The 22,844-nt window shown below is 40.5% G+C and overlaps 2 protein-coding genes across 11 annotated transcripts in view; both read left to right on the top strand.

The window, feature by feature from the left end:
• The window catches only part of LOC132884962 (probable ubiquitin carboxyl-terminal hydrolase FAF-X), a 289,340-nt gene extending 282,466 nt beyond the window's left edge, over positions 1–6,874 (top strand). For all 8 annotated transcript variants that reach the window (XM_060919101.1, XM_060919095.1, XM_060919100.1 and 5 more), the window contains one exon: positions 109–6,874. In XM_060919101.1, the coding sequence (XP_060775084.1) occupies positions 109–246 (138 nt within the window). In that variant the 3' untranslated portion in view covers positions 247–6,874. The remainder of the gene's footprint in view (positions 1–108) is intronic.
• A 1,749-nt stretch (positions 6,875–8,623) lies between these two features.
• ddx3xb (DEAD-box helicase 3 X-linked b) overlaps positions 8,624–22,844 on the top strand; it is a 44,727-nt gene continuing 30,506 nt past the window's right edge. For 2 of the 3 annotated variants that reach the window (XM_060919092.1, XM_060919091.1), the window contains exons 1-2: positions 8,624–8,963; positions 18,845–18,893. In XM_060919092.1, coding sequence (XP_060775075.1) covers positions 8,919–8,963; positions 18,845–18,893 — 94 coding nt within the window. In that variant the 5' untranslated portion in view covers positions 8,624–8,918. The remainder of the gene's footprint in view (positions 8,964–18,844; positions 18,894–22,844) is intronic. The other variant, XM_060919093.1, reaches the window with a different exon arrangement.

Below are 22,844 nucleotides of genomic sequence, written 5' to 3'. Positions count from 1 at the left end.
TATTTTTTAGATGGTACATTTGTTAGCTAGTTTTGGACTATTTGCTCATAAATACTTTAATCTCTGCAGAATATCTTTTTGAATTTTTGTCTTCTTCTCTGTGCATAGCCAAACAACCACACCCATGGGCAGCCATACACAGGCCCAGCTGCCCAGCACATGAACAACCCTCAGCATGCCCCCCAGAGGCCTCAGGATAGCTGGGAGGGCACAGACGAGGTGCTCCCTGTCCCGACAAAAGAGTAGCCACCTTCATCTCGCCTTCCCTCATGATTTAGATAGCCATTTCAGCGCATGCCCATGCCTTAGATGCACCAGTTCTCCAGGATAGAACAATCTCCAAATACACCTTGGATATACTCCACCATCTGTCACCATCCTTTCCTCACAACATATGCCACCCAATATCCCCCTATTGCTGAGTATTAAGATTCAGCTCAAAACTAGAGTGGATCTGCGTCTCAAGACTGATAGTCACTGCTGAGCATGGTACACAAACATGCTCACAGGAACACACACATGGTCATGCACAAGTATACATGCTGCCATTGAACATCTCTTTGTGTAAAAATCTATCGCCTGCAAGGTGTATTTTTCAGAGAATGGAGATGGTGTACATAGTATATATAAATTTGGACAGTTAAGCAACCACCAGTTTTAACAGTGACTGCCAAATTGTGACTATATTACGTGGAGATGAGGATGTGGATTCATGCCTCTGATTGTAGGGGGATGAAATCTGCAGGAGGAAACTGGTCACTGAAACAAGACCAATAAAATTTGATGCCCTTCAGGAAATCTTTGTGGGGTCTTTTAAGATTTTGAATTGTGTAAATCTAAAGCTGAGCTGTCTAGTCTTATCTCCAGAAGGTCAATGTAGGTACAGGTTCTCATTTGGAGCACACCTATTTTCAGATGAGTTCTCTTGATTATTTAGATGTAGGTGGATTTTTGAGCACCTCTCTGGGATTCATTAACACTGCTGCTGCACTGCTTCAGTCACTGTTTTGTTTTTTTTCCCTGCCCCCACTTACACCTCCAACAAAGGCCTCAGGCCATTATTAAAAAATATTCTGTTTCCGGTCCACCGGCCGGGTGAGTGCCATTTGTGCGGGTGAATTTTTTTTTTTACGCCGGTTTTTCGACATTTTTGTTTCGGGTTCGTAAATCTAAAATCGAACTTGACATTTACGCATTCCCAGGGCGTTCCACTAAGGCTCATACTAGCCAGCCATGACAAATAAGGAGCCAACAATTCCCCTGTGGGAAATGGTGAGAGTGATGCAGGGCGCGTATCACAGGCTATGAGGTTCCAATGCTGTGAGCCTGTGTGTGTGTGTGTGTGTGAGAGAGAGAGAGCAGCCCCTCCCCTCTCTGCTCCCTGAGTGCAGCTCGTCGCCTTGGTAACAGTGCTCAGGTGCAGGAAAGAGACACAATATGACAAGCAAAGAGCGCTTTTTCTCAGAGTTCCCTCTCCTCGAACAACGGGGATTTACACGGAAACGAAAAGAGCTATTCACAAAATTCTTGCACATTGAGTGCTACAAGGCTCCCATAAACACAGTGATGCAATTTTTTTTGTCCCTAATGTAAAAAATGTGGACAATAAAGCGAGTTAAAAACGAGTGACTTTTCTGATTTTGCAGTCAGAGCGCAGCCAGGTTTATAATGGGAGTGAATGGGGCAGCGCGCCTGTCCTCTCCTCACTTTCAGGCTTCTCATTCAAAAACTGTAAATCCTATCGCTCAGGTAGACACATTGTGTGAATCAAGACAAGTGTGACTACTACTTTTGAGAAAATTGTGTGTGTAGAGTGAAACTTGTGGCCAGACAGTTTAAGGGCCCGTTTACACAAGGACGCTGTCGGGTAAAAACGACTAAATATTTTATCAGAAGTGCCTTTCGTCTACATGGGGACGGCGTTTCCGAGGCTGAAAAACGGAAAAAATTGAAAACGCCTTCCAGAGTGGATAAGTTAAAAACAGCCCCCGTTGCATATCCGTCTAAACTACCCAATACGCGAAACTTTGCTCGGATCTGCTTACGTCGGGTACGTGTTTACATCATACATATGTCATATACTGTACATGCCAGCCCGGGAAGTAAGAAAGTAAGTAAAAAAGTAAGAGCATGTCTGATTACATCAATCCAATGGACCTTCAAGCTGCTCTGGCAGCTTTAATAAACGTCCAGGAGTCCTTCGAACATCTATACCGAATCTGCACATATACCGTTAATGAACAGAGGCGGGTATAGTATGCTCTTACTTTTTTACTTACTTTCTTACTTACCATAGCCAGAGTAGTCAAAGTTTTCGCGGCGCAGATGTGCAGATCAGACAAGACGGAAGACGTTGCGTATGCGTGCAGACATAGCGGAGGTCTTTCACAGCACCACCTAGCCGCCTGGCATGCACATCCAATTGAATTCCACACATTTATGCGTCACCGTATAGACGCAGATTTCCTCCTTGAAAACGGTCGTGTAGATGCGGAAAAAAGTGAGAACGAAAATGGACTTTTGCGTTTTTGTTTCAGACCATCCCCGTGTAAAGTGGGCCTGAATGAGAAACTTTGAGCTACTTTTTCAAGCTCTCTACACTCTAACTTAACGAGCTCCACTGGTGTGTAACGCCATAGACACCCATTATAAAGTCTGAATTTCTCCAGAACTGATCATGGTGATTGATCTGTGACTGATCAAAAAGTATAGAACCTAGCAAAAAAGTTGAATGCCAGATCCACACAGGAGAAGTTTGTCTACGTTTTAAAGTTTGACTCATGTCTCTTGGTGAAAGCATGCCAGAGCAGCGGATGTTTGAAAAACATTGTGCGATTTTTTTTTTCAATTAATTCCATAGAAAATGAATGGGAAATTGTGTGATTTTTTTCGCGACTATGTCGCGAAAAAAATCGTAGAATGCTGAACAAAGTAATAGCATAGCGAGTCTGATCGAGCCACACGTTTTGATGTATTGTTTGTCTGTGTGCGATGTACGGTTATTGGGTTATTCGAAATCGAAATTTGTACAGAAGATGAAAAACGGAAGAACAAGAGTTTGCTGTGCTTTGCTCCCTATATGGGAGTCAATAGTTTGCAATGCATAGCACTGCATCACTAATAATAAACTCCTGTGCACGCAGTTCCCAGGATTAAATGTATTTTCCACAGACCATTTATTTATTCACTTTACTCAAATACAAAGTAAAATGGCAGTAAATCATCTTTCTTTTCTTGCGTATTGCATCATGAGGCGTTCCTGGCTTGTAAATCTCTTATTTTCGGTGCATGACACATTCACGCAACTGAGCATGCTATGAATTAACAACGACAACGGTCTGCAGTGGGGCTACACAAACACTCAGCGAACATTTCTCCATTTGTGTATGAAAATACACTCCAATGATTCAGTTTGGTTTCATTTGCAACCAACGGTGTCTTTTGATGCCAGCACGTAATTGAACGAGAGAAGACTGGTTTACTGGAGACAAAATAAGCGTTATCTCTGCTTCTGTTCCCTCCGATGTCGCCTGCGACAGCCCCGACACACTACTGCCTCCGCCGAGTGCGCGCGCACACACCGCATGTTGGGGCCGCGGATGAGTTACTCTCCCTTGATCAACGAAGTCGGCGGGTAATTTGTGGTTATTATCGGGACAAACAGCGCAAATCACAACATAAATGAGTGCGGTTCAGTTTGACATTGTCAGTCCGTTAGATAAACATTTAATTTTATTAAAATCGAAAATTAATACTTAGAGCCTGTGGGCTACAAAAATAATAGTCATTAAAGTAGCCGGCTGGACTTAATTGTGTAGTCGGCTGTATGGCCGGCAGCTGGCGCTTGTGGAAAGCCCTGTCAAATCAGCTCTGCGCATGCGCCGTGCGGCACAAAAAAATGGCAGCCACCATGAAGGAAGGAGATCTGGAGTTTTCAAACATTTGCTTAAGTGTGAAATCGCAAAATGGTACTCTAGCGAACAACAAAATAGTAAAGATTCAGAAAAACAAATCATTCAATGATCATTTTAATAGTGTCATTTCATCCGAACTAGGCCTAACGGTCAATTTAGAACTACAAAAAGTCCGTGTGTCGGACATTTTAAGTACCTTTGTAAAAGTTTTGCAAATGTTGCAGTCAGCATTTAAAATGCTAACTTAGTTTTTGTACAAGTTTCAGTTGATTAAACGGTCCTATTTTATTAAATGTGTCTGCTTTCGTAATAAAAAAAGTACTGAAAGAAAAAGCAAACACAGCATTGCGATTTCTTATCCATCCATTTAAAAAATAAATAAATAAATAAATAAATCCCTCCCTCCCTCCCTACTGAATTTTTTTTTGCTCACCCGGTGGACAGGAAACGGATTTTCTTTTAAGGATGGCCTCAGTTGCGGCCAACATAAGGCGAAATGGTGTATTTTGTCATTTGCTTCAGGACTTAAATGAAAAGTAAAGTGACAAAAAAAAACAGAAAAATGCTACACTTTGGCAATTTCACTGAATAAAAGATTAGCTTTCAGCTTGATTTGCCTAGATGTGACTTAACCTTGAGGAAACTTGCCAATTGTCCAGTGATTATCCAATGAGGGAGCAGCCATATACCTATAACTTTGTTGAAGGAATTTTGTTAATGTTGGAGGATTTATGAGATGCTGTGACTAGCATTCTGCAGGATTGGTCAGTGTCTAAACATGCATTGCCTGGCCAAAAAAAAATTGTGCACTCAAATATTTCATTGGATGGCCTTCAGCTTTGATTATAGCATGCATTCGCCATGGCATCCTTTCAACAACCTAATACAACGTCACAACATTTGTTCCCAGCCAGAGTTGCATTAATTTTTTTTTTTTTTTACCTAGCTCTTGTCTTGACAACAGGAGAGTTGAACCACTCTGTAAAGTCTTCTCCAACACGTTGAAAAGACTTTCAGTTGGATTAAGGTCAGGACTCTGTGGTGACCAGTTCATGTGAGAAAATGATTCATCATACTCCCTGAAACACACTTTCACAATTTGGGCCCTAATTTTATGACCTTTATGCCTGTGCCATCAGGGAAGAAAACAATCCACTGAGGGGATAACCTGGTCATTCAGGTTGTCAGCTGACTTCTTTTTTTTATTGCCACATAACATTGCTGAGCCTCGATCTGACCAACCAAAGCAACCACAGATCATAACACTGCCTCCAAAGGCTTGTACAGTGGCCACTACACATATGATGGGTGCATTGCTTCATGTGCTTCCCTTCTTACCCTGATGCACCCATCACTCAGGAATAAGGTAAATCTGGATTCATCAGACCTTTTTCCATTGCTCCAGAGTCCAATCTTTATGCTCCAGAGCAAATTGAATCCTTTTCTCCCGATTAGCCTCACTAACAAGTGAGGTTTTCATATGGCCACACAAATCATTTAGTCCCGATCGTGTGAGTTCTTGTGGCGTTGTGCATGTGGAAATTATCTTACTTTCATTATTAAATGTAGCTGAGAGTTCTACGGTTGTTGTTTTTCCCCCCTTCTTTTTAATGATTCAACAAAACATTAATCTCCGATGATGGTCAATCAAGATGTTTTCTGACTACATTTTTTCCGTGAAGTTGACAGTTTGCCACTATCCTTTCAGGTTTTAATAATGCATTGGACAGTTCTTAACCCAGTTTCAGTAATTTCAGCAATCTCCTTAGTTGTTTTCTTTGCTTGATGCAGGCCAATAATTTGATCCTTCTGAAACACAGTAGCATCTTTTCCATGACCACAGAATATGTCTTCCGACATGTTTGTTAAAGAAATGACAAGTTACTCACTGCATCAGTTAGGGTTAAAAGAATCGTTGCCAGCTAAAAGATATTAATTACTGCAGTAATTATCCAATCAAAGGCTTTTTGATATTTGCTTATTTAAATCCAAATGGCATCTTTTTTTGGGCAGGCAGTGTAGGACACTACATTATTTCATGAGTGAGTGGATTTTATGCTTTTGTTTGAAATACCAAAAAGAAAGCTTGCAAAAGATGTGAGCCCACAATATTATATTTAGGTTTTTTGTTTTATTTTTTTCTGAATTTGCAAAGAAAATGTTTGATTTAAATGAAAAAAGGTCTGTATTTTATTTTTAGAAAAAGATATTTACTGTGTTAAAAAGTGGTCTCCCTGTTTTGCTTTTTGTTTAAGGGTTCTGAAGCATTCATAGCCATGCAAGGCTTTTATACTTTCTTTTTCAGCACAAAATATACAATAGCATTTATTGTTCCACAAGTAATAAAGTTCAACATGTAAAAGTTAGTGCAAACTTTATTAGCTTTCTGATGCCTCATTTGTGGTACATTTTGTAAATGGCTATTGCACACAAAAGGGGGAAAAAAAGGCATATCTAAATTAAAATCTATCATGATGAAATAAGTTGTCTCCATCACTGTTTCCAGAGTTCTGTAGAAAAATCATAGATTTGCCAAAGATCACCCAGAAACACCTTCCACAACTAAACCAGTGGCTTGCAGACTTGGTCATAACCTGACACAGTACTGAATCTCTGCAATGGTTTGGTAATGTGGAGCACCGCAATGCTCAACATCATGTTTGGGCTGGACAAGATCCTCAACATGTCGGGAATTGGTGAATACCATATGAACCTAGGTGATTAGCTTCATAAGCACTACAGGTCATCCTGCCTTTAGTCCATTTGTTAATGCTTCCTTCCAGACAGATCTCAAATTGGGTTTTCATTTCCTTATTTTGGTTTCATTAAGGTTTATTCAGGATCAGATTTGCTTTGGTTGTTTTTATTTTTGTGAAACATGCATGGATAATATTCCTTGCTTTGCCTTCAAGGACTGTATAAAAAAAAAGCACACTGTACATTAAAAAAGGATATTTAAATGTTTAGTTTGTGCAATGTGTTATATAAAATATGCCTTTTGAGAGTGTCAAATGATATACTGTATATTATATTAATAGTGAACTAAATATGTTTTGCATTGTCTGAATTCTATACATGTTCTTTAAAGACTCGTATATCCAGCTGTTGAATTCTATAACTGAATCTAACATGTTTTGTATCTCCTACTCAGCTTTTGGATCTTCACTTGCGATACATTCACTTGCCACACATTCTTCTTGACCTCTGTTAAAACAGTGCCAGATGTCTCTCAAGCAGGTTTGACGGAAATCGGGGCAAAAGTTTAAACAATTTTCCTACCTCATGTTTATCTCATCTCATCTCATCATCTCTAGCTGCTTTATCCTGTTCTACAGGGTCGCAGGCAAGCTGGAGCCTATCCCAGCTGACTACGGGCGAGAGGCGGGGTACACCCTGGACAAGTCGCCAGGTCATCACAGGGCTGACACATAGACACAGACAACCATTCACACCTATGGTCAATTTAGAGTCACCAGTTAACCTAGCCTGCATGTCTTTGGACTGTGGAGGAAACCGGAGCACCCGGAGGAAACCCACACGGACACAGGGAGAACATGCAAACTCCACACAGAAAGGCCCTCGTCGGCCACGGGGCTCGAACCTGAACCTTCTTGCTGTGAGGCAACAGCGCTAACCACCGTGCCACATAATTATTTTGTTGGAGGATACATTCACTTTTCATTCCTAAGTTTTTTGGGATTCTGTTTTTGTAGATACATTGTTAAAAAAAAATCTATTTTAAAAACATGGGTATGCAAACTTTTGCCCTTGTTTGTATGTGTAGGGTTCATTGTTCTGAATATTGTTTACCAGTAACCAGCTTACAGATTGCTTTGTTCTGACTCGCTGACTTTATTTATTTTGGTACGTTGCTGAGAGGGGACAAAGTAAACCGTTCCTTTAAGAGGCATTGTCAAAGAAAACCCACCAAAATGACCAATAACTTGGAAAATGATATCTCTCGTATTTTCATTTCATCACATTTTGTCAAGACAGTACCTGGGTACTACCACGTCATCGACTCCTGGCGAGGGCCTGTTCCCATGTCTAGGATCCTTCGAATTCTACCAAGGACCGTGTCATGTGGCTCCTCTTCAATGACCCACATCAACACGACTGTATACAGTGGCGACAAACTTTTTTTTTTTAAACAACTGTGGTCTACGATTAATAGGAAAACATCAGTCGGGGAGCATGTTTCCGTGTGGGGAAAGCATACTTTTGGAGTGCAGGGAATATGCAGGAGTAAAAAAAAAAACCCCGGAGGATCCAGCTGAAGTGTGAGTTGATATTAAATATCCTGCAGTTTAGCGCCTGGGACACAATCCGCGACTGAAGCGGTTTTCCTATGTCAAAGAATGACTGGTGTTGCATATATAAATTTAGTTTTCTTTCTACTTAAAAGCATCCATATTTCCAAAAGTATTTACACCTCAAAATATAAGGCTGCAAGTTGACAACTTAACAGAGGCAGAAAACGCACATTCGTTCAACTGTTCCATTACGTGTTCTATGAACGTTAGGAAAGAGTCGACTTGGAAGGATCCGTCCTACCGAGGAAACACCCACAGATTTGGGAGAGGCGGAGAAGCAGCATTGTTTTTCGACCGGGGGGAAAAAAACAGCAAAAACCTGTCAGCTTTCTACGCAAGATGTCGCGAGATTATAACGCAATGACGTTATACTACCATGGCCAATAAAATTACAAGCTTTCGCCTCCGGTCTTTTTCCATCACGGACACAGGCTAGTTGAAAGGCTTAGATCGAGTTTAAACCTGGTTGATACTACTAGGTAACCATATTTTTATAAATTAAAAATAGCAACAAAAGCCTAATGTTTGTTATTTAATGTATGCTTAAGATATTTTGATCAAGTAAACAGTTCCGTTGAAAAGTTGATACAAAACGAGTCGATAAAGTCGCACAAGGAAGGTAGAAGATACCATACTGACGAACAAAGAAACCCTTTCTCAGAGTAACACATCTTCAGTACTCTCTTTAGTTATGAATCATGTGGCTGTTGAAAATGCACACGGTCTAGACCAGCAGGTAAGCTCAAATATATATATATATATATATATATATATATATATATATATATATATATATATAAAATATATATATTTTTTAAATTTCTTCTATATTTAACAATGGTGATTTGACGGAGTAAATGTTACTTGAGTCTGTTAGCCTGTGCTAACCGGGGTTATATCTTAACTGCGTGTCGTAATTTGCTAGCTAAAATGGAGGCTGGCTGTGTAGATGGAGGTAATGGTGGTGATGGCGGCGGAACTGTATGTTTCAGTTAGCTGCTTGTTTTGGCGAACAGTTACTAATTACTCTCGCGGCACCCTTATTTTTGTGAAACAAATGATTGCAGATAAAAGTGAACTTTTCTGTCGTCGCCTTTGATTCTTTTTGTGGCTTGCTAAAGCTGGTTAATGTGGAAGCCATTGGCTAATACAGCTAGCTTCAGTTAACGTGGCACGCTGCGTATTAACCGCTCACTGATGTTTAATGTAAACTCAGTGTTAGCTAGTTACAAAGGTTTGGTTAGACTAGTGTATTCCTTATATATAATTAAGACATTACATATGGCTGCGAGATTTTTATATTTCATGTATAATGGTTAAACTTAGGAGCTGGTCTCGTGTGTCTACACACTGTACAGTTTCCATAAATGTTCATTAAATAACGTCACCATATCAACTTGCGTACGTTTCTCGTTTAAAGCCAGATAATATCCAAAAAAATGAACTCCGTTTGATGATCACGGCAAGTGTCCTGCTATGCCTCTTTAATGAAAAATGAAACTTTATACCAATTTATGCAATTTAAAAGTTGATATTGCTAAGAATAGACTTCCCTGGGTACAGCCATTTGCACTGGAACCGAATATCCGTTTATGATTTGGCTTTCCCACTCGTATACCGTTTACTTCAGTAACATAGTCAAGTGTTCAGGCTTCTAATTCTTAAGGGGGGAAATCCCCGATGCTGTAGCGCAGCTGCTCGTGTGTTCACTGTTTCAGATGGGTTAAATACAGAGAGAGAATTTCACTGAAATGAGTGACGGGCTTCTAAAAATCGAATCAAGTTTTCTGTAACCATGTGATTTTATTTATTCCTTCAGGCAACAAAATACGTGAATCAACAGACTTCACTTTAATGAAGTGTAAATCTAACTCGGCTAGATGGCGCATGCGCAGTATGGACACAGATGCGAGTAAACAATCGTCGTTGTCATAGCGACGCAATTCTTGCCTTCCAAAAAAAGATCGATTTTCTCACGGAATTAAAAAAAAAAGGGGGGGAATGTCGTACACGTACGAGGAAAAATGTACTTTTTTGAAAAAAAAACTGCGAGTAGCCGGTGATGGAGGGTTTTATAGGCAGCAAAACGACCGCCCGCTACTCTGGGTATGTGTCTGCCCACTTATATTCTCTCTGTGGGGGGGTTTCACTGCTTCAGATGGTTTATAGCGGAGCCGAATTTCCCCATGGGGATTAAAAGTATGCAAAAAAAAAAGAATCCCCGGCTGCCGGCAATTATTGACAGGGTCGTTATGTCTGGGATTTAGATATGTATGCAAGTTTGCCCAGGTGCGTTTGACAGGTTACATTACAGTGATGGAAGGGTCTGAATTATTGCTCACCTTATTGCCTTTCTTTTCTTCCCGTTTCTGTAGTCTTTTGTGCCTTGAAGTGGTCTATGCAAACCACCTTTCCCTGATGAAACCAGTATGACTGGTGCTGACAAAATGTAGCTGTTTTTGCTGCTTGTAATATCCACTTTTAAAGGATTTTATGTTCATAGGACTGGGGGTGGCAAAAAAAAGATTTCCCTTTGAAATGATCTGGCTTATTTTTACACACAAATGCTTGACGCTGTTTAAGCCAGTATCTCACTGGGCTGCGACAGCTTGCAACAAATTGCGAACGTCATTCAAGAGAGTGTTTGTTTCAAAAGTGCCTTGAAACATTCGCGGAGCTTCTCAATTTCCTCGCGCGAGTTGCAAAGTGTCACTCCTTCGTCACTGAAATTTTGAACATTTTTCAAAAAATTCGTGCAACAAAGTTTCTCTCAAAATAGCCGCAAATGCGTCGCTGGTGTTGCAAAGCTGTCACAAACCCTTCTCAACTCGGTTTCCATGAGACAGGAAGTGCAAGTGTATCTCACTGGGCTGTGACTAGTTGGAGACACAACAATTGCAATAAAATGTGTGAATATTTAATTCAGTGCGTTTCCAGCAGGACTCTACGTTAACTTTGAGACATAGAAATCTGGCTGCCCGAACTCAGAACATGGTTGCCCAAATATTACATACTTTTTTTCCTTTGAATATGCCACAAACACACATGCTTACAACACAATGTTCACTCGCATGCTCTACTAATGCCTCTTAAAAGCTTATTTTGTTGATTTTCTTATCCTTCTTTGTGTTCCCTTGGTTTCTGGGTTCAATTATATCGTGTCTAACCACTTTTTGTGTAAACCACCATGAATGTGCATTGTGTTCTTCTTTTGTGTGCTCATAATTCTATAATTCCACAATTACAATTTGCTCTCTGGTGATGGTACCATTAAGTTTTCATTTCTACGCCATTTGGACAAAAGAATTGGTTTCAAATTTGCACATTCATGCCTGTCCCAAGTAATTAAATTTCACCTCATACAGTTTCTTTGAATCCACTGATGAGCTTGATTGAGGTTTCTTTTTCTTCTCTTCCTTGTCTGTTTATTTTAAAACCAAATTTCTCCAAACCAGACATAATGCCAAAGTTTGTGACTTTAATGTTTATTTTATTTTTTTATTTATTATTCAACCTTCTCAGACGCTGTCTGTATCAACAAGCATTGACACTAGCGCCCTGTGCGAGTAATGCGGTAATTAGTCATGTAGTGAAGGACATACCAGTAGAACACTGAATATGCACTACGTGATAATTATTAGCAATGGGAAACTGCATTGCAAGCCCACGATGTGCAAATGTGAATTCCACTAGTTGTTGAACATCCCGTAATGATAACATGGACGTGGTCTTTCTGAGTCAAACAATCGCAAATCGTGATGGAATTTCATCATAATATGAATGAATAAACATCGCTTTTCATGTAAGTTGACATATTTGGGTAGTTGCCCGATCGGGCAAGCATTTGTGAGAGTCTGATTGTCCAAGTCTATTGAATGGTTGCCCCGGGCAATCGGGCTACTGTTAATGTCCAAGTGAAAATTGTTACTAATTCACATATTTTATCGCGATCGTTGTCTCCAACTAGTTGCAGGCTGTCGCAGCCCAGTGAGATACTACCTTTTAGGGTTGTTTACAACAATTTAGAAGGGAGATATCCACTTGATTTAGGGCTAGGTAAGTCATGCGGTGTGTAAGATGTATCACGATCTCTGGTTGTCTCACGTAATTTGTACTCGGCGCCTGATATTTGAACGTCGGAGAGAGTAAGGTGGCAGCCCCCAGGGAAGATTTATTGTAAAAGGAAAAAACAAGCTGTGCACACTTGAGCATGACTTATATGGATGTTATCTGTCAGGGAAAAGTTTATTTTTTGGGTTTTGTTTGGCTTTAAGCACCGTTTTAATCCTTTTATTATTTGTCTTTTGATTGTATGGAACATCTGCCATACAGGTCTCTGTGAAAAACCATAAAATAAAAATCACACTTTTTTTTTTTTTTTAACCAACATTTTATTTTATTGCTTTTATAACAAGACAACAGGAAAATACAAAAAAATATAGTTACATGTCTTGAACGAACATGCACCCCCCCCCCCCCCCCCCCCACCCACACACACACACTCCCAACCCCACCCCATCACCCACTCTCCAAATTATTCCAGTTCTTGGTTGGGAATCAGGTTAGTAAGTTTGTCCATTTCAGTTATTGAATAGGGAAAAAGAAAAATGTATTTCTGTCATATTAGGTACCGCAGAGTGTCACTGTTTACACGTCTCCGGGCTCTTCCATTACACGTGACACATCTGTTCTCAATACATAGCAAATGAAGGGGTCCCAGATCTGATGAAAATTATGTTGTTTGATTGTATATGTAATTTTCCCTAAGGGGAGAGTTGTAGATAGTTCAGACAACCCCTTGCTAACACTTGGCTTTCTAGCGTTTTTCCATGAGGGGGCTATTACCCTCTTGGCCATTAACACACTTAAGTCTACAAACATTTGTTGATATTTTTTAATCTTCAAATTATCTGGATATAAACCTAATATAAACAACTGTGGGATTAAGGGTATTTGAATCTGCAAAATATTTTGAATACATTTATTTCTTTCCAGAATTTTTGTATTTCTATACATTGCCAAATACAATGGAAAAATGTACCTTTTTCCTTCTCACATTTAATACAAAAATCAGGTATAGCGCCATTATATCTGTTAAGTTTTTCTGGGGTGATATACGTTCGCATCAACCAATTGTATTGCAGTAATTTCAGGCGGGTGTTAGTAGTTCTCGATTGTGCTTTAGAACATGCCTCCTCCCATTTTCCTATTGGGATGTCCTCCTGTAGATCCTCTCTCCATGCCCCCAGCCGTCGTGCGGCTGTTTCTGTACTTCCGTCTATTAGGCGTTTATAAATTTTGGAAATTAAACCTCTCCCTAAACAATTTGTGTTCATTAATTTTTCTATGGTAGACATTTCGGGGATGAGTGATTGTTTTTGATTTTGATGATAAATTTCATCAGAACACAACTGTAGGTATTTTTTTAAAAAATGATTGCAGGGTATGTTAAATTTATCGACTATTTCTTCAAATGTCATCAGCACATTTTGCGAGTTGTAAAGGTCTATTTTTCCCAGCGCCTTAGTGTCCCAAGATTTAAATCCCCCGTCTGTTTTATAAAAATCACATTTAATGTACGCAATCACGACTTCAATGCATGGTATCAGATATTTAATAATTTATATTTATTCCTTTTGCAGATGCTTTTATTGTAAGTGCAGGGGTTCTCAAACTTTGAGAACCGAATGGACATTAAGAATTTGTGACCCCAAGCCTTCCAGAGTTATAATTTGACTACTGTAACATTTGAACACTATCATTACTGTAAGTGACTAAAAAGCAAAGATGTACTCCTTACCAGTCAATTGGGAAGTACTGGTGCGTTTTAGGAAAATCCATGACAGGAAACTGTGTTATGGCCAGATGTGAAGCAGAGGAGCCGGACTTATTTGGCACATGACTTTACATGCATGTGATTTGTAAGCGCATCCGTCTGTGTATCTTATGTACACGATAATACAATACATGGGGGATATTAGATGGTGGTGTGAAGATATGACGTTTGAGTGGTGAATGTATTAATGAGTGAGTGATGCGAATGAGTGAGATTTTTCAACACGAGAAGACGAACTTCATATCTTTGTGCCACCATGTAATCTTTTTATTATACAGATACATCCACAAAACAATATGCAAGTTAATCAATAGAACTTTTAATTTTGAACCAGTTTGACAACATGCGTCAAAATATTGGCGGTGATCTCCTTGATATCCTCACAAGTGAAGATATTGGAAAATGTTACTCGGGTCTGGGATGGGCGGCACAGTGGCGTAGTGGTTAGCACTGTTGCCTCACCAAGAAGCTCCTGGGTTCGAGCCCCGTGGCCGGCGAGGGCCTTTCTGTGTGGAGTTTGCATGTTCTCCCCGTGTCTGCATGGGTTTCCTCCAGGTGCTCCAGTTTCCTCCACAGTCCAAAGCCATGCAGGTTAGGCTAATTGGTGGCTCTGAATTGACTGTAGATGTGAATGAGTGTGTGAATGGTTGGTTGTCTCCACGTGTCAGCCCTGCGATGACCTGGCGACTTGTCCAGGGTGTACCCTGCCTCTCGCCCGTAGTCAGCTGGGATAGGCTCCAGCTTGCCTGCGACCCTGTACAGTATAAATGGCTACAGATAATGGATGGATGAGTCTGGGATATATTTTGTATGAAAGATGAGCTTTTCAGGGATGAGAATTTTCCGCCGATCGGCGGATTTCCGACTTTTTCAGACCAAAATGATCGTTTTTGAGATCGATGTAAATCCGTTGAGAAATTTTCGGGGGGGGTATGATTAACGATCTGTGGTCACCTTATAACGCAGACATCCCAAGTCTCCCAGAACTTCCGGGAGTCTCCTGCATATTGATAGAAGCGAGCAAGAGCGTGCGCGCGCAACATTAAGGTCTGCATCACGCATCTTAGAATGTGTGCGCACGAGGGAGACTGTGTGCAGTGTTGCCAGATATTGTTGACGTTTTCCATCCCAAAATATGTTCAAAACCTGCCAAAATGCACTTAAAACCACCCAATGTGGCAACACTGCCTGTGTGCCTGTTCATGTAGCGCATGCCAGACAAAGAGCATCCTGATTGGGTTACTCAGCAAAATAAGCCAATCAGCTTTCAGTGTGGGCGGGCTTTTATCCCTTTTCTCGAGGACCGACCGGCATAGCAGAGAGAGAGCGCGCGCCCCAAAAAACGAAAGTACAAAACCCAATTCAGCTCAGATTACACAAAAGAATCTCCCTGTCTAATAAGGGTAGAAAATAATAACAGTTTCGCGCGATGTACTGTTTGCAGCAGTGATTTCAGCATTGCCCATGGTGGCTTAAATGATTGTAAAGGACATGTTGAGGTGAGGAGTGTCATTTCATGTGCATTATAGGTCTACAACAGGCTGTCATGAAAAGACCAAACTTATTGAAGATTTCCGTTAAGTAACAATGTATGAATATACATCATATATATCAAATACACGTCATATATAAGTGTGTATCTTTTTATAAATGAGGTTAGCTTGTCTAATGTAGCATGTTGGGGAGAATCATAGTATCATATCTATATTTCTGATAAAATTTTAGGTATGATACCGTGTATCCTACTTATTGCTCATTTCATGGGGGGGAATTGCTGGGATGTGCCGCGCGGGAGCGTCTGCCCACATTTTTTTAGGCCGAGATGAACTTAATTTTTTTTTTTAATCAAAAACTTCCAATTTGTAATGCCCATTGTACATGCCTGTTCTTTAACTCAAAATCACCATCTCGATCTTCAAATTGACCGTATGGTATATGCATTACATTACACAACATCCTGTCCAGATAAAACCTAGTTAGTACACACAACAGTTGAAAGGGAAGTGATGAGTGATGTTGAATGTTGCCTGCTTAATATGCAAGAGCTCCTGCTACCATGATAACATCAGAAGAAAGCTTCAGAGAATTATATGACAGAACTTTTTTCTGGTTTGCACTTCATTGTAAAGGATTAGAGTATTCAAAGACATGAATAGCAAAAATGCAGAAATATAATACTGTAGAGCTCGTTTATATTAAAAGGTGCATTGATTTTTTTGAAATCATCAAATGTGAATTGATTAAAAACAAGTCTCTTGTACCATATTAATCATTTTCACCTGGTAGTCCACCAAGAAGGGGAATTTATTTCCCAATACATTGCAACTTTTTGCTGATAAAATTAATGGTTTTGGGGTAAAAAAAAATAAATAAAAAATAGCCAAAAATCATTAACCCCTGGGCCCCGCCCTGGTTTTTTCAGACTTTTTAGATATTTTTCATTCTCATCCCTGGCTTTTCAACATGAGAAGATAAACTTCATACCTTGAAGCTAGCATGTAATTTTATGATATAGACACATTCACAAAGTACCCAAATTTATCAAAACATTTCATCAGTGTCCTTACAAGTGAAGATATTGGAAAATGTTACTTGGTGTCCCGGATGTAGTTTGTAAGAAAAATACGGATGCTGTATTTCCCAGTAAAACACTTGTCAACATAATTTTTCATACAACACATGAAAAATACGTACAAAAAGAAAGTAAAGGGAAAATACTTTAAGTTGGGTATGATGCCACTTGGAAAATAACTATGAAGCTAATTTAGGTAGGTGGCATGGCCATACAATATTTTATTAACAAGCAGCCAGAGAGTGGAAGGCACAAATATGAAATTAAGACGCGCATTGTGGTGATCTACGTGGAGAAAATAAATTTGACACTCACGAGATGGAACTTCAGAGCCAAAGCATTCCTGTCTGAACTGAAGTCAAACTAAAACATTTAGCAAGTTCATGTTCAGCAATGTTAAATACACTGACAAGCTCTGTCTCACTTACAATTTTCCATCGTCATGAGTTGCATCTCAAATTGAAATCTCTGACCTTACATTTAAAGGGATTTACTAATCTAGAAAATCCAGATTGGCGCATAAAACAGCCACTTTCATTAGGTTTGAAGGTGACATGAGAGGGTTTTTAAAATTCAAACTAACTATTTATTTATTCATTTATTTATTTATTTTTTAATAGGAAAACAGAAGTGTTATTACAGTCTAAAATGGTACATAATTGTGTGACTTGAGATACAATGCTGCTTTGTTTAACAGTTTGTTTTAGATGGATGAAATTTGTTCATTTTTCTTGCAGATCTGTGCTAGCACGATGTCAGGACAGTGTAGCCTATTCATTTAAATGTGGCTTGTCTGAAATGTTTCTTCCAGTAACATTTCAAAATATTAACATAATGAAAAGTTTTTTGTTTCTCTTGTGGTCTCATTTGTAAATCCAGTGACCCCACATGGAGTCACAACTCCTCATTTGGGAATCCTTGTCTTAGTGTTTTAAAAACAAACTAAGCCCCCGTTTATTTTTTTTTTCCCTGCCTATGCGATGATGTTCGATGGCTATTAGGTGCCACATTTCTCATCTCATTATCTCTAGCTGCTTTATCCTGTTCTACAGGGTCGCAGGCAAGCTGGAGCCTATCCCAGCTGACTACGGGCGAAAGGCGGGGTACACCCTGGACAAGTCGCCAGGTCATCACAGGGCTGACACATAGACACAGACAACCATTGACACTCACATTCACACCTACGGTCAATTTAGAGTCACCAGTTAACCTAACCTGCATGTCTTTGGACTGTGGGGGAAACCGGAGCACCTGGAGGAAACCCACACGGACACGGGGAGAACATGCAAACTCCACACAGAAAGGCCCTCGCCGGCTACGGGGCTCGAACCCGGACCTTCTTACTGTGAGGCGACAGCGCTAACCACTACACCACTGTGCCGCCCTGCCACATTGCTGTTGTACTGAAACAAATGCCTAAGCCTAATGGGGCTTTTCCACTACCAACGCGGCTGAGTGGGGCTGTTGGGGTTGCATTTCGACAACAACCGCGCTGAACCATGCTGGCTGGAAGTGGGTGGACACATTGGGTGGAGTTAGCGAAAGTGGGTGGACATCACGTGATGTCGTTAGGCGGCGCAAACAGTGACATCAGTGACCTTTTAAGCGGTAGTCTCACGACCCGGATAGTAAACAATAAACATGAAGGACATGGAGTCGTTAGTGTTGCTGGTCTTGGTGCTGTGGCTTGTTGTCACCGACAACGCCAACAGATACTGGCAAGAGCGTATAGATGAGGCGAGGCGCATAAGGCTTCAGAAAGAGAGGGGACTTCAATTCCTTCTCTTCTTTGTCGTAATTCTTCTTCCGGGTTTATGGTGTTTACAGATCCCAGCGTGCTCGCGGGGCGTGTGTGGGCATGTGAGGACACTCCTCACCAATCAGTGCACAGGGGAGTGTCTCCTCACGCCCCTAGCCCCACTCGGCTCAGTTGGGCTCACTTCAGCCCCACTCCAAAACCGTGCGAGTTTTGGGTGCTGAGTACGGTTGAAGTGAGCTCAGTCGTGCTGCTCTGAGGTAGTCGAAACGCGAGCAGTGTTGGGCTGAAGTGAGCTGAAAAAGGTTAGTGGAAAAGGCCCAAAAGTGATAAAGTTAGCATTGAGTTAACTCTGTGTCTGTGACCTGTCATTACTGTTGTTTAATTTCTCCATGTGTCTGATTGGATATGATGTTTTTTGCCTTCTGTTCAACAAAATGTTCCTGCTTGCAGATTGCTGCCCTAGACTTGAAATCTGATGCACAGGGAGGAGGCATTGGCAGTGAGTATTCATCTCTGACTGATTAGTGTACTGAATGAAACAAATAATTTTATCTTTGAGGACGACTGGTCATCCTGTGTATTTGTTCAAAACATGAACTTGGTGCTAGGGGATTGATTGCCATGAAAATGGTTGGAAGTTAACAAGGGACAGCAAAGATGACTTGCAGTGATCAGGTTGTGAGTTTGCCAGAGCATTCAACCACAGGTTCCCAACCTCAGTCCTGGAGTACCCCCTGTCTTGCACATTTTAGTGCCTTTCCTGCTCGATCACACACATTTCAATTCAGGAAGAGCTGTTATTTAGCAGGGCTGGGTTTCTCAAAAGCTTCTTAACGCTAAGAGCAGCTCAAAGGATATACGCAGGGCCACGGCCTCACTTTCGTTTATAAATGTCTTGAGACCTCAAGAATGGCACAGGAATAGTTTTAAGCGCTAAAAATAAATCTAATTATAGTAATTTTTACGATTAAAGTGATTTACAGTGGTGCTTGAAAGTTTGTGAACCCTTTAGAATTTTCTGTATTTCTGCATGAATATGACCTAAACCATCAGATTTTCGCACAAGTTCTAAAAGTAGATAAAGAGAACCCCGTTAAACAAATGAGGCAAAAATATTATACTTGCTCATTTATTTATTGAGGAAAATGATCCAATATTACGTGTGAGAGAGTGGCAAAAGTATGTGAACCTCTAGGGCTGGCAGTTAATTTGAAGGTGAAGTTAGAATCAGGTGTTTTCAATCAATGGGATGACAATCAGGTGTGAGTGGGCACTCTGTTTTATTTTAAAGAACAGGGATCTATCAAAGTCTGATCTTCACAACACATGTTTGTGGAAATGTATCATGGCATAAACAAAAGATTTCTGAGGACCTCAGAAAAAGCCTTGTTGATGCTCATCAGGCTGGAAAAGGTTACAAAACCATCTCTAAAGAGTTTGGACTCCACCAATCCACAGTCAGACAGATTGTGTACAAATGGAGGAAATTCAAGGCCATTGTTACCCTCCCCAAGAGTGGTTGACCATCAAAGATCACTCCAAGAGCAAGGCGTGTAATAGTCGGCGAGGTCACAAAGAACCCCAGGGTAACTTCTAAGCAAATGAAGGCCTCTCTCACATTGGCTAATGTTCATGAGTCCATCGTCAGGAGAACACTGAACAACAATGGTGTGCATGGCAGGGTTGTAAGGAGAAAGCCACTGCTCTCCAAAAAGAACATTGTTGCTCGTCTGCAGTTTGCTAAAGATCACGTGGACAAGCCAGAAGACTATTGTAAAAATGTTTTGTGGATGGATGAGACCAAAATAGAACTTTTTGGTTTAAATGAGAAGTGTTATGTTTGGGAAGAAGAAAATGCCGCATTCCAGCATAAGAACCTTATTCCATCTGTGAAACATGGTGGTGGTAGTATCATGGTTTGGGCCTGTTTTGCTGCATCTGGGCCAGGACGGCTTGCCATCATTGATGGAACAATGAATTCTGAACTGTACCAGCGGATTCTAAAGGAAAATGTCAGGACATCTGTCCATGAACTGAATCTCAAGACAAGGTGGGTCATGCAGCAAGACAATGACCCTAAGCACACAAGTTGTTCTACCAAAGAATGGTTAAAGAAGAATTAGTCATGTTTTGGAATGGCCAAGTCAAAGTCCTGACCTTAATCCAATCGAAATGTTGTGGAAGGACCTGAAGCGAGCAGTTTGTGAGGAAACCCACCAACATCCCAGAGTTGAAGCTGTTCTGTACAGAGGAATGGGTTAAAATTCCTCCAAGCCGGTGTGCAGGACTGATCCAACAGCTACCAGAAATGTTTAGTTGCAGTTATTGCTGCACAACGGGGTCATACCAGATACTGAAAGCAAAGGTTCATATACTTTTGCTAGTCACAGATATGTAATATTGGATAATTTTCCTCAATAAATAAATGAGCAAGTATAATAATTGTCTCATTTATTTAAACAAATTTTTTTGGGGCTTTTTGCACCTTTATTGGATAGGACAGTGTAGAGACAGGAAATGAGCGGGAGAGAGAGAGACGGGAAGGGATCGGGAAATGACCTCGGGCCGGAATCGAACCCGGGTCGCCCGCATTCATGGTATGGCGCCTTAACCACCTGAGCCACGACGCCCCCTTGTCTCATTTATTTAACTGGGTTCTCTTTATCTACTTTTAGGACTTGTGTGGAAAATCTGATTTATTTTTAGGTCATATTTATGCAGTAATATAGAAAATACTAAGGGGTTCACAAACTTTCAAGCACCACTGTATATAGTAGCTAGCAGTCTGCGTGAATGACCTTGACGTCCGTAACGTCACAACAGGAAGTCTATCAATCTCATCACCTTTTCCGTTGTACTAAAACACAGCTGACTACAACGCCGATCCTCCATTTTGAGCTAATTTATCGCTATGCTACGTAGAGGTGTTTTTGGCCGGTGCAGCAACATGACAGAAGGTGGATTTATGTTGCATTCATGGCCCAAGAATGTTCAAACTGCAAAGATCTGGACATGTTTTTTGCAAGAAGTTCATGGGCACATTGGGTGCCTACGAAGTGTTGTCTCCTCTGCTCTGCACATTTTACTCACGTAAAACCTCTGATTGGTTGAGGAGCGTTGGCTATAAGGCTGTATTGAAAGAGGGTGCAGTCCCAACAATTAAAGAAGGGAAAAAAACAATTTTTTTTTTTTTAAGTGAGTTCAGTTGCACCAGTCCTCCTGGAGAATGAGCCGTGGGTTGTTGCTAAAACCCGGGACGGGACTTATTGCTCGGGCAGTGGCCTCTCCGCAGTTGTTGCTAAAACCGGTGACATTCCATTCCATCCCGGGTTTTAGTAATTGCCTGAGCCGAGCAGTCATGGCGGAACACACAGTATGGAGAGAGTGAGTGAGTGTGGAGCAGCCGTCTTATTTCTAAACTGGATATTGCTGCCATCTCTCTCTTTCATGGAAGAAGTGAATGAACGGAGAACTGAATGAACAACTGAAAGTCAGATTGTTTTGAAATAATTGGCCACAAAATCATCCTTCAAGAAGCGAGAATGCAGGTGGGTAAGCTCCGACTCTCATTTGGATACAAAAACATGTTTACCTGCATTTAGATTAATACATGTATTGTGTATTTAAGTTTCCGGTATAAGATTATTTAATTTGCTTCAGAATGTGATTCTCAGTTCATCCGATTTTTTAATTAGCCTTTTACATTTTATCAATGAAAATGCGTGTATGTTGCATAAGTTATAACACCCATCCTGTTTTAATGAGAGTCAACCAATGAAGTCAAATCAGTCTTAGTTGGGCAAGTCAGTAATGGTATTTCTTACTTTCACCATAAACTTTTATATGACTTGAGTCTATAGCTGTAAAAGGCCTCGGCTTTAAAACCAGTTATCGCAGTGAAGTCACACACTCGGGCATGACTGGCTCAATGGGGCAGCTCGAATGCCAACTTTGTGGTCGACTTTAAAACTTTTATATTTATATATATATATATATATATAATATATATATTTTTTTTTTTAAAATTCCCATTTATGCAGCATACAAGAGTCAAGGATGGAGTTGGTATCTACTCAAATTTATTTAAAAATAAAGGTTCTGCGTATCTGCTTTAACTGGAATTAGATTAGACTAGATAAAACTTTTATTGATCCCTTTGGGTGGGTTCCCTCAGGGAAATTAAGATTCCAGCAGCATCATTACAGATAAACAAAGAAAAGCGTGAGTGTTCATTGTGCTGCTTGCTCTACCATTTAACAATGATCTTTGTGCTACGATGCTTATGGGAAACTCGGCACAGGTTAACTAAAGCTGTATATTTTGGGAACAAACACGAAAATGCGCAAGACGGGGTGCTTCAAGACCAGGGTTGGGAACCTGTGCATTAGACAGTAGAGTAAACTATCTCTTTGAGTGGATTTCTTTGTATTTTTGGCATTCTAACAAAAGC

The sequence above is a fragment of the Neoarius graeffei genome, chromosome 4 (genome assembly GCF_027579695.1).
Source record: "Neoarius graeffei isolate fNeoGra1 chromosome 4, fNeoGra1.pri, whole genome shotgun sequence".
NCBI classification, from domain to species: Eukaryota; Metazoa; Chordata; class Actinopteri; order Siluriformes; family Ariidae; genus Neoarius; species Neoarius graeffei.
This window is presented reverse-complemented; position numbering and strand designations above follow the sequence as displayed.